We start from the raw sequence: 11,851 nt of genomic DNA, 5'->3' as shown, positions 1-11,851 counted from the left end.
CTGCCTTCTACCGTTGAAGCATCTGAAATGGTCACTGTTCATTGGGTCATCGAGGCAGCTGCATGGGGTGGGACATGTTGGGTGGGAGAGCGGCTGAATGTTGTCACTTATAAATTTGTTCGTTCAACTTTGCAACTTCCGACAAAACGGCTTGAATTCCTGCATCTTTTCGTCGCCCCAAAACATTTGTATTCAGCAACCCATGGCCCCATTACTATATTTGTCTCCAACATCCAGCAATACTTTTGCTCACTTCCCTGTGTTTCCATGTGAGCGAGCTTCATCCCGTCAAAGGAGGGCTCATGTGCACTTCCCAGGCCTGATGAGATGTTTTGCTCATTAACCACTTGTTCAATGCCCGGCAGAGCTAGAAGTCAATCACACGCCATGTAGCATCAGCTTCTGGCACGAAGCTACGAACCTGTGTGTCGACGTCCTGAGGGTGGAAACGCTCGTGCCGTGTGGGCGGATGTAAATACGCAGCTCTTGGTTTGCTGTGACGGGAAGATTCACAACAGCGCAGGCAGTCGGAGGGGAATGGTTTTACGTTTGAATATACATGGGGTCATGAGCAGGCATCTGGTTGGAGAGGTTGTTTACGTGGCTCAGGGTTTCATTTTTCATTATTCATGCACAGCTAGGGGCTCATGTTGAATAAAACTGTATCTGTTTCTAACAGGAAAAAACAGTCATTACTACGGTCCTGAATATCTCTGAACATATCTGAAGAGGAGAGTGCGGGGAGGGTGGCATAGAGTCAATAGGAAGCTTCATAGGACTGTAGTGAGAGCTGCCTGAGGATTAGAAATGGCTACATGAGGGTGGCAGAGGAAAGACGGCGGCCTGCTGGAGATGAAGATGCCTGGCAAAGAGGAGACTCCCAATGATGGATGTGGTGAATGAGGAGGAGAGCTGTGGCCAAGGAGAGTGTGATGTGGCAAATAATAATAATAAGTAAATAAATGTATAAATATTCAGGAAACGAATTAAAATAACAAATGGGAAGAAAGTAAGCAGTGCTTGTTTCTTTTTAACGGGTCAAGAGAAGGTTGAGGAGAATCTTCCGCGAGCTGCCAGCTTTCATTACTGTCACCATGATAGTGCTTGACCATGGGCTTGTTGATGCATGGAAGTGCCACATGGGTCGCCACTAATCTGAAGAATCCCCTCAGAAAAAAAGGAAAAAATTAACAAGATTCTCAGACAACGGAGGGATGGTTTGGTCTCAGAAAGCCGAGGCAGATGGCAGTGAGTGGACTAAATTATTTATATTCAAAACTTTTATTTTCCTTGGATCCATGACTCCCTCTGCAGCCTCTCCGTCCATCTGCAACACTGCAGCGAGCCTGAAAGGTTTCTGGACGCTGCTCACATGGCGCTTGGCTTCATGCGGTCGAGGAAGACGCCTGAACTGTCTTCGATTGTGTTCCGCTTTTTCAGATGATGGCGTTTTTATTTTAGTGGCAATAAATAATTGAGGTGTGTGGAGTGCAGCGAGGTGCATGAGTGTGTGAGCGTGTGTGATGGACCTGCAGGAAGACTTCTCCTCCACTTCCTCAACTGGTTTTTACCCCCCACATCAGACCCACTACCCTACATCACTGCGCACCAGCCATCGTGCCATCGCTCCGGTACCAACAGCCACTCTTCTCCCTGCGCTTCATCATTTGGCAGCTGCTTTTGTTTTTATGGCTCCAAATTTGCATATTTGAGAAATCAATCTAGTGTGGACGCAAAAGAGATTCCCATTATAAATCGCGGGACAACAACAACAAAAAATAAATGAAAAAAAGGCCCTCTCGCACTGTAGCGCACAAGTCATATTACTTACTTCATATCTTTTTTTTTTTTTTTCTGTCACAATGGGACAATGATTAAAGAAAAACAGAGATAACAACCAAGAGTTGTGGTCCACATCAGTAAGTTGTACAGTATATCGGTGTTTGAAAGAGAAACAAAAATCAATACAACAACCCCAAACAGACAATAATAAAAAAAACCCTCCATTCATTGCCACAAGAAATAATAAATGCCCCATGATTGTCCACAACTAATAAAAAATGTCCGCTTATCATTCACCTGCAGTTGGAGTTTATACTCTAACAGCACAGCAAGGATGCTCAGTGATGATTTAATAGTATTTTTTTTTTTAAAGATTTGGCCTTTTAGCAGACATTTATTTATTTATCATGGGCGATTTTCTTCAAATATATCTCTGTCTGACTCTCAACTTCTTCCAAAATAATCTATAGCTGTCATCCATGGTGTAGAGAGTTTTGTTCCATGTGATGCAGCCCATTGAGGAATGAAAACCAGTGATGCAAAAGTCAATAAATAAAAGTGTGAAAAGACTATTAATTGATTATTTTACTATTTATTATTATTTTATTTTTTCAAAGAAAAAATATTTTTTTCTTTAAAAGTGTTTAAAATAAATCTCAAACTCTCCAAAGCCAAAACTCCTCCGTGTTGTGGTTGACGACACTTGAGGCTCCAAAGCGTAATTTTGAAACTGGAATAACATATTGAGCCATATGAAGGTCAGATGGGGCATTTCTGGGGAGGTGTGGGTCAACTTTACACGATCCTGATGTGTGTGAACAGTTTTGATTTTCCAGATTCTAGTTTTGTTTTCTTTACTTAACTACAACATGCACAGCATCTGAACTCTATAACACATTTATAAACTCATCATCGGGGTTTGTAGTATTCTGGTCTAGCAGCCTATGGGCTCCCTCCTTTGTTTTTCTGTGTCTGCGGAGATCCATATCGACTTCCTGCCGTCTGAGGCCGACACGCAGCCTGCTGTTCCGCCCCGGGCTCTGTTGTCGTCTCATGGATTCATAGATCTTAACCACATCTCGTGTCTGCTCTTGAGTGAAGAGGCTGGTTCGACGTGATCCAGAGTGACCAAGTCGTCTGAGTAGACCTGCTTGTCATGTCTCAGTAAACATTTCTCACATCGACGTCTCCTGATATGACGGCTGGTACGACAACACAACAGATTCAAGGCTGCTAACTGTGCAGTTTCCAGTTGTCAAGAGGCATCACTGCTATTTACTGCTGATGTCAGCTTTGATGTGAGCTACCAGTAAGAATGCTTGGACCTGCAGAAAATATGGAATCTTTCTATACGACCTCAGCGTACTGCTCCTTTAGCTTCAGAAGCAGTAAATACATTACATCTCACTTTAACTTCAATGTGCATGGTATCCTGCCTGTGTTACCATTTGTAGCTCAGACCCCGTTTGTGGTCTTGTCGGCTGACTGTTTAGAAAACTGTCAGGAAACTGAAATGGTGTAGTGCACATGCCAGGCCTGCGTGTGGTGCTGTAACACTGTTACCTAAAAAAGGACACGAGAGCGTGGCATAACAGCCGAAGAAGAACACAGACATGGCAAGGGAGCGGAGAACCAAGTTCAGATTTTGCTAAAATCTTCAAAAAGCTGTGGTTAGAGAGGCGGTGCATGACATCATCATTCGGAAACGTTGCTGTTTGGCGACGATGTGAAACCTGATAGATCAAGTTATTGAGCTTGTGATGACCCAAAGCTTGACACAAATAGCCTTGAGGAAAGAACATGTACTGTCTGTTTCAAACCACTGTTTAAACCTGTTTGCGTTGAGACCTGATTTCCAAATGTTCTCAAGCCACCTTATCGGTGACGTTTATTTGAAAATAACATGACGTCATTGGACCCAAGCGTATGAGGATTCACCCAGATGCGGCCGCCTCCAGACCACAGGTGTCCCGTCAGCGTATACAATCGCAGAGTGAGTCACGCTGTGCCACGTCAGGTTCCCACAACACCCCACACTCGCCTGAGTTGACTGAATCATTTCAATATTCACTCCACTGCGATGATGAAATTAGGGACGTCAGAATCAAAGAAGTGGAAGGTTTCCTTCAGAGGCGTTTGTTCAGAGCGGGCTTTGACATTTTGCCAACAGAATGAGATTACATAAGTGCCAGAGGACATTCTGGAGTTTGAATAAGTCCGAATATCGTGCACACCACGGCTAAAAAAAGAGAGGCGACTGCTGCTGGTTGAGATGGTTTAGAGCTTTTGGATAAGGAATGAAATCTTTGTGGAATTGCTGACAGTTTAAGAAAGAATTGCAAGGAAAGGCTGTTTATTTGAAGTGGAAAAAATCTGAAACGTGATGTGACAACTTAACGCGTGATGATCTGTGGACCAGTGTTTGTATCTTCGGCCAAATCTTTGACCTTCACTGCAACTTAAGTCTCATACTGGAGCTTCAGTACATCTATGCTCCATCACAAATCAATCACCCCATGTGTCCTCGGCAGTGTTGTGAGTGAGTGGGAGCTCACTGGGGGACCTGCGTCTCTGAAGGAGAAGTTGGAGTGGAGTGTAGAACAGACCTGGGCAAAGTGCGGCCCGGGTGCCAGATGCGGCCCTTTGACTGTATTTATGTGACCGTCCTGGAGTCAGTCTAATTTCATAATCACACATGATGTCATCACTTTTATTTTCAAGTTTCTCTTACTCTCCCCTCTTTGGGTTTCTCAGCGGTCATAATTGGTGGATGGTGTCTCTCGGTTGTTGATGGCAAAGAAAAGTCTTGACCTCTGTGCTTATTCCTAACCTTAGTTAGGGACAATTCTTTCACATACTTAAGTACTTCAAAACTACCGTTATCTTACATCCAAAAGCCGTCAAATACAGATACAGTTTTACAACAAATATCGAGGTTCTAAACTTTCTCATAGTTCCTCATTGCGTGTGCTCTTTGGTTGTGTTAATGCAGTAAAAAAAAACGAAGCAACAGCATAAATGGTTGTGAAAAGATGAATCTTGTATGTGTATTCTGCATAGAAGATGTATCCGTGAGAAATGTTCGAACGCCTCTAGTGTCGCTGCCTCTCTCCTTCAGCTGCCTTGTGCGCCGACGTGGAGGAGCAGCTGGTCAATCAACTCCTGTCAGCTGACCGCTACAACAAGCTGATCAGACCGGCGGTCAACAACAGCCAGCAGGTCACCATCTACATCCAGGTGTCCCTGGCTCAGCTCATCAATGTGGTGAGAGAGAAGCCCAGCTGTCGCCAGGTCGGCGGTGGTTTCCCTGACTGGGTAAATCTGTGTTTCAGAATGAGAGGGAGCAGATCATGACCACCAACTGTTGGCTCTCTCAGGTCGGTCCTCCTCACTTCTGAGCCATCATTTGTTTTTCCCTTCGCCTAGCTTCCCCCATTCATGTGGCTCATTAGAGCCAGAAAACCTGTGCACAGATGTTTAGCCCTGCTGTGATGCACTGTCTGTTGTCAGGTGTGGAATGACTACAGACTAATGTGGAACCCTGAAGACTATCAAGGCATCAAGAAAATCCGCCTTCCATCGCAGCACATCTGGCTACCGGACATCGTCCTCTACAACAAGTACGGCGGCTCTGCTCCCTCCTGTTTGTGTTTCACAAGATGCTTCAGATACAGTTTTTATTTGCATAACCCTCTGGTCACCCTTCGTCCTGTTAAGCTCTTCATCTGCTCTAAAGGTCAGCGTGTTTCACTTTGGTCTTATTCACACCATTTAAGACCAGTTCCTGACCTGCTCTATAATTAATCCGCCATGTATCTATAATGCATCACCGGCAGCCGCGCAAAGACAAAGGAAAAGTCATTCTCAGCAAGTTCAGCTCACAGATGTTGCTCTCTGAAGCTGACTTGACTCCGGCCCAGATGGACAGCAAGGCCCGTCATCTTGTTTGGTGTTGCGAGAACTCTGACTCAGCGGTGTAACTCAAGCGTGTCTGGATGAAACACGCACCTGTTTCCTTTTCATTTTCCCTCAGTAACTTCTCTCTGTCTCTAGTGCTGATGGGACCTACGAGGTCTCCTTCTACTCCAACGCTGTGGTCTCCAACAACGGGGAGGTGAACTGGCTCCCCCCTGCCATCTACAAGTCAGCCTGCAAAATCGAAGTCCGCGACTTCCCCTTCGACCAGCAGAACTGCACCCTCAAGTTCCGCTCCTGGACTTATGACCACACTGAGATCGACCTCATCCTCCTCAGCGACTACGCCAGTCGGGATGACTTCAAACCCAGCGGCGAATGGGACATTGTCTCGCTGCCAGGCCGTAAGAACGAAGACCCCAACGACATCCGGTACTTGGACATCACGTACGACTTCATCATCAAGCGGAAACCTCTGTTCTACACCATCAACCTCATCATCCCCTGCATCCTCATCACCTCCCTGGCCATCCTGGTCTTCTACCTCCCGTCAGACTGTGGCGAGAAAATGACTCTGTGTATTTCTGTCCTCCTGGCTCTGACTGTGTTCCTGCTGCTGATCTCAAAGATCGTCCCTCCGACGTCATTGGCGGTGCCTCTGATCGGGAAGTACCTGATGTTCACCATGGTGCTGGTCACCTTCTCCATCGTCACCAGCGTCTGCGTGCTCAACGTCCACCACCGCTCGCCCAGCACTCACACCATGCCGCCGTGGGTCAAGCGTTTCTTCCTCTACCGCCTCCCATCCTTCCTCTTCATGCGGCGACCTGGAAGCTCCAACATCAGGGAGAAGTTTCGCAAGAAGTACCAGCAGCAGAAGTTGCGTGGCATGGACAGCGGGAGCGGGTGCTCCGGAGGCTTGGCGGACTCCTCCTCAACCTTCTACATCAACGAGGAGTCGGCCAAACATTACGGCTGGAAGATCAGCGACTCGTCTGAGAACACAGAGATCAGGAGGAGATCGACGCTCAAGTGCAACATCGACATGGAGGACGCTGTTGATGGTGTGCGCTACATAGCCGATAAGATGAAGAGCGAAGATGATGATGAAGGGGTAGGTGCGCCACAATATTTTTCCATGAATTCTGTATTTTCAGGAATATTATTGACATATTTTACCATCACCAGTTACAATCAGAAAGTTCCCTGACAGCTCATCTCTCTGCTCAAACCAACAAAGATCCAGATCCATGAAGTAAAAATGCAGCTCACCGTTTGGGCCAGCACTGATGGATACTAGTTTGTTTCAGTGCATGTCTTTCATATAGTTCAGTGAGGAACGCATCATCAGATCCATTCTCATCTTAAGTCCAGTCTCGGCCTCCCTGTCATGAGGCTGGAGACGGGACTACAGATCCTCTTCATGGAAGACATAACATAAAGCACCACTTTATCGCAGACGTCACTTGGGTTTGGAGTCAAATCTACAAATAGGGTTTCACATTGATCTAATGTCTTCCCTGCAGATCATTGAGGACTGGAAGTACGTGGCCATGGTCATCGACCGTCTCTTCCTCTGGATCTTTGTGTTCGTGTGTGTGGTGGGAACGCTCGGCCTCTTCATGCAGCCGCTCTTCCAGAGCTACAACACGCCGGTGGTTGAGGACATGGATCAAAACTGAAAACCTTTACCTCAACATGAACGCAAGTCAAGCGCGTGTCTCTCAGCCGAACTCTGGTGAAAACACTCACTTGAGTATGAACATAATGGACTGCTCCTGCACCCGCTCCTACTTTTCTTCAGCTCCTCCCCTCTTCAGCCTTCTGCTCAAGTCTTCATTTATAAAGCACTTTTCATACAAAGTGGTTCGCATGAATGAAAGGAAACACAGATCTACTCCCCTTGTTGCCCCCACAACAACCAGAAACACATTTAAACACATCACTATGAATTCAAATCCAACACTTGAAAAATAAGTAAACAAAAAGGGATTCACCTCAAATATATTTAAATTATTAAAGTCATAAAAACACAGCAAAAATGTATGAAATCTAGATATTTAATGTTTAAAATATGTATAGCAAATGTATGGAAGCCTTCAGTTATTTAACATCAGCACTCTTCCCCCATCGAACGCGGTGCGAAAGCTGGACGCAACATTATTAATAAATGTTTACGCCATTTATGTTGTGGTGTTTCGGTCACTGATAAATTATTTTTATGCCTTTCATGTGTCATGATCACAGTGTAGGTAAAAAACAAACAAACATAGTGACCGATCTGGATTGCATTCCTTGAAAGGAAGGTCAATTACGAGTATAAGAGCTTTGTCTGTTGTAGTGCATTATGGGACTTGTATGAGTGGTTCAAGTGCCGTTTGTTAATAAAGACAAAATCCAATTTTTTTTTGTGCTGTTTCTTTTCCTTGTGTCGCAGGCCTGAATAGACACGTGGACCTTATGTTTGACTCGCTGCAGATTTGCAGTGACACTGGAAATCAATATTGAGACTGACGCGATTTTTGTGGTTGCCATTTCTGATGATAATGACACCCAAACAAATGGAAACTTACGCCTGAATAAAAACTACAAGCACTGGTGAGGATCAGCTTTGATCTTCAGCCACATTGTAGAGCAACTTTGGGTTCATTGTTAAGTAGCCTGAAGAGGGACGATAGCAAGCCTGCACCTCTTGTTTGTGTGAAATGGTGATGGTTGTGTAAAATCTATCAGTCCATGTTGAACAGTTTTAAAATACAAAATCTAAAAAAAATATATAACCGTACATACACCTTTGTTTCAATGATCTTGAAGCACAAGTTTAAAACGTCAATATCAATATGAAGGTGTACATTATTAAATTGTTTTAAAATGATTTCACAACCAAATATTTACAAATATAAAAACAAAAGATAAACACTGTCCCAAAAAAGTGGTCTGACATTAACACTAAGATTGTTAATTCATCACTACCTATTGATTGACAGGTGCCTGTTGTGAACTGTGTCATTCTTTGACACAGTTTTTGTCATATATATCTTCACATCTCAAAATCACTGCGAGTCCCATCGTCCTGTAGCGCCCTCTACTGTTGATGGAGTGTAGCATTCACAGACCGGCGTCATTAATGTTTAATATTAAAAGTGTGGTGACATCACACTCTTGAGAATATACTGTGTAAAAGCAAGGCTCAAACAACTCTTAATTATACAGCAGACAACCCCTCACTGTGCTTTTCCAGCTGCACACATGAACTCAAATGAATATTTCGTTGTGTTCTCTGCAGTATTTTCACTGATGCTGTGGTGTTTCCGTCTGCTTGTCTGTTGAATTTATTGGCACAGAGAGTCAGCTCTTCTTCATGTCATGTGGCATATTCACATGGCTCCACAAGGTTTACAATCCATTTCTAAGAGTGGACTTTGTCTTCTGGTGGACTGGGAGGCCACTTCACTGTCCAGACTGTCTTCTGCCAGTTGACACCATTGTTTTCACTACATTGGCTAATGTTCTGATGCCATCAATGGGAAATATCAATCACAAACAGATCTGCTTTTACTTTGTTGTTATTTGTTTGTCTTTCCCTTTACATGTGCTGAAGGTCACATGGTCTGGAAATCAGATTTTACACTATGTTTACCCAAGTGATGGGCTGATGAGGTTTCGTGATACAGTCACCTACTTTTCAGTGCTCAGTAGGTGGCGCTCTTGGTTTCTAAATGATGTCAGGTCTCATTGAATTAATGTTGAAAGCCAAAGATTCTACAGCAGACGGTGCCATCTAATGGCCTCTGAATATGAGGATACTGTTTCATGAAGTTTCATCAAACCATCACCACATTTCACTAGACTTTTTACATCCCTGAAACATGTTCTGCTTTATTAACCGCTGGTCCTCAGTTGGACCTGCTGGAAAGTCAAGAAGCTGGAGCAGCTCGACTCCACATCTGCCCTGGACGACTGAGCTCCTCAACTGTCTGCAGGTAAATTATCTGGAAGCTAATGTTGATAATGTCATGTGAGGAACCTGGTGAGAGCAGACAGGAAGTGCTCCTGGCACGGTGACGTCACCCTCCATCCAAACAAGGCTGCAGCTGTCTCTTTTGCCTTCTTTGCTCAGGGAGGTCAGAACATGAGGGGAAGGTGTTGTTTCCTCCGAAAATAGAACCTGACCTCGAAACGCACCAACACCAGAGTCTGAAGATGAACTTGCACGTGCACTTATGAATCCTCATATAAACATAGACAAGAAGCACAACAGACCAGAAAGAGTACGTGGTTGTCCTCTGGGGACTGACACAGCGCAGACACACAGAGTTTGGCAGCATGATCCCACAGATGACAGTCATCCAAACAGAGTTCATGTTTGCATCCTCCCCTGCCCAGTACACACTTTCACAGCTCATAAATTAGCTTCTTGACATCTCCATCAATTTTCCATTACAGTTGCAGCCAAATGAGGAAGGCGAGGATTATTCGAGGCATGCGGGCTTTATCCATGGAGTCAGGGCTCATCTGAGCTGTGGCCGTGGACGGATGAGCATAACACAAAAGTACAGTAAGATGAAAAATTATTTGGCGGTCCATGACCGACCTGTGGAATTCCGTGATGTTCCCAAGCCAGAGTGCATAGTTGGAATTATTAGTGGCCCTGAAAAGAACAAAAACAGCAGCCTCTTCGCAAAGACAGAAAGCATACTCTTGTTTTCTTGATCGGATTCTTTCAGCTATGACTCAAAATCTGACATAACATTATGACCACATGCCTTAAGCTGTGTATTGTCTGCGTGCTGTCGGAAGTTGTCAATCAAAGGTGAACCAAAGGAGGGTCAATCCGTGCTGTCTGCAGGGTTGGTTCTGTCCCAAATGTTGGTGGAGATTTGGGGGAATTGTGTGCACTCTTATTTGAGTGAAGGGACGGAGGAAAATAGCAGTTGAGATTCTACTGGAGACAGACAAGATGTCAGTTTTTACTATATATTTTTGAGTAAATTGCATTTGAATTAAAAAAAACCACGTAACAATATGAGGTGTAAAGGATGATAAAATAAAATACAAACTAGTCATCATAACAGATGTTGACCTAAATGAAGACAGAAGTTCGTGTAGCGCTCCAAAATATGCACAAGTATTGGAACTATGGTGACATTGTTAAGAAATTGGTGAGAGTAAAATTATTCTCTGATTTATGAAAGCTATAATGGATTGAAGATTTGGGCTGCAGCGAGCAACATGTCATGACAAGAAGCATGTGGGTGTCCGTGATCCAGCCCCTCGTGTTGTGAGATCAATATTCATCCACTCATCTCACCACAGATGTGAGTCAGCACTGCCGTTTTCAAAACCAGATCAAGAATAAAAAACCAAAACGTGCATCAAGAATATTTTAACCGAAAATATTGCATCGAGTTTAATTCTCTGGGCAGCTCAGCAGCATCAGCAGCTGATGTGTTTCCTGTCATCAACTGTTGCCGTCCATTATCTCCCAGAACCCTCACCAGGATTTATTCCTGCCATTTCAGCACCCTGGTCGATATTTATGAACCGCATCACTGCATTACTGACGCGTAGCCGGACTGCACTGGAGTCCATCGATCCTCCTTCGCTGGCTGCAGCCATGGGACCGAAGTTTAGGGGACGGATGGAGTCTGAAGAATTTCAGAGGCCTTTAATGGGGCTGTTCGGTCGACAACCTCAGTGTCGGCGTCTGAATGCTGCTCGCTAGTGGTTGAAGGACTCACATGCAGGAGAGGTGACATCGACATCCCAAATTCCCTCCAAAAAGTCATCTTCCCTTAGGTTGTTATCTAAGTGCAGGAACAGTGTTTTATTTATCATGCATTTCATCCTGGTATAAAAATGAGTAGGAACACAACACAGATCAATAATTCAGGATTACTTTAGAGAGGGTCACACACAACTTCTTGAATATTAAAATATTCATGTCATTCATGTTATCTAGTACATTTATACGCTGACTTTTTATTAAGCGATTTTTGAGAACATTAGGAAAAAAATGAATAAAAGTTATTTGACAAATGATCAGACAGTCATAATCTCATCCTTTTATTTTATATAAAAATAGTAATTGAAGTCTATCAATATAATTAAAATCGATTGTAATTAATTTGTATACAGCAGTATAGTACATGAA

General features: G+C 44.1%; 1 protein-coding gene across 1 annotated transcript in view; it reads left to right on the top strand.

Moving 5' to 3' along the window:
* Positions 1–8,055, top strand: part of LOC128767094 (neuronal acetylcholine receptor subunit beta-2-like) — a 13,275-nt gene extending 5,220 nt beyond the window's left edge. The window contains exons 2-6 of the mRNA XM_053878814.1: positions 4,901–5,046; positions 5,115–5,159; positions 5,293–5,402; positions 5,836–6,811; positions 7,224–8,055. Of these exons, the coding sequence (XP_053734789.1) occupies positions 4,901–5,046; positions 5,115–5,159; positions 5,293–5,402; positions 5,836–6,811; positions 7,224–7,379 (1,433 nt within the window). The 3' untranslated portion in view covers positions 7,380–8,055. The remainder of the gene's footprint in view (positions 1–4,900; positions 5,047–5,114; positions 5,160–5,292; positions 5,403–5,835; positions 6,812–7,223) is intronic.
* Positions 8,056–11,851: the final 3,796 nt, after the last annotated feature.

This window comes from Synchiropus splendidus, chromosome 11 (assembly GCF_027744825.2).
Source record: "Synchiropus splendidus isolate RoL2022-P1 chromosome 11, RoL_Sspl_1.0, whole genome shotgun sequence".
Taxonomy (NCBI): Eukaryota; Metazoa; Chordata; class Actinopteri; order Syngnathiformes; family Callionymidae; genus Synchiropus; species Synchiropus splendidus.
Note: the sequence above shows the minus strand (reverse complement) of the source record. Positions and strands in the feature narration are given on the sequence as shown.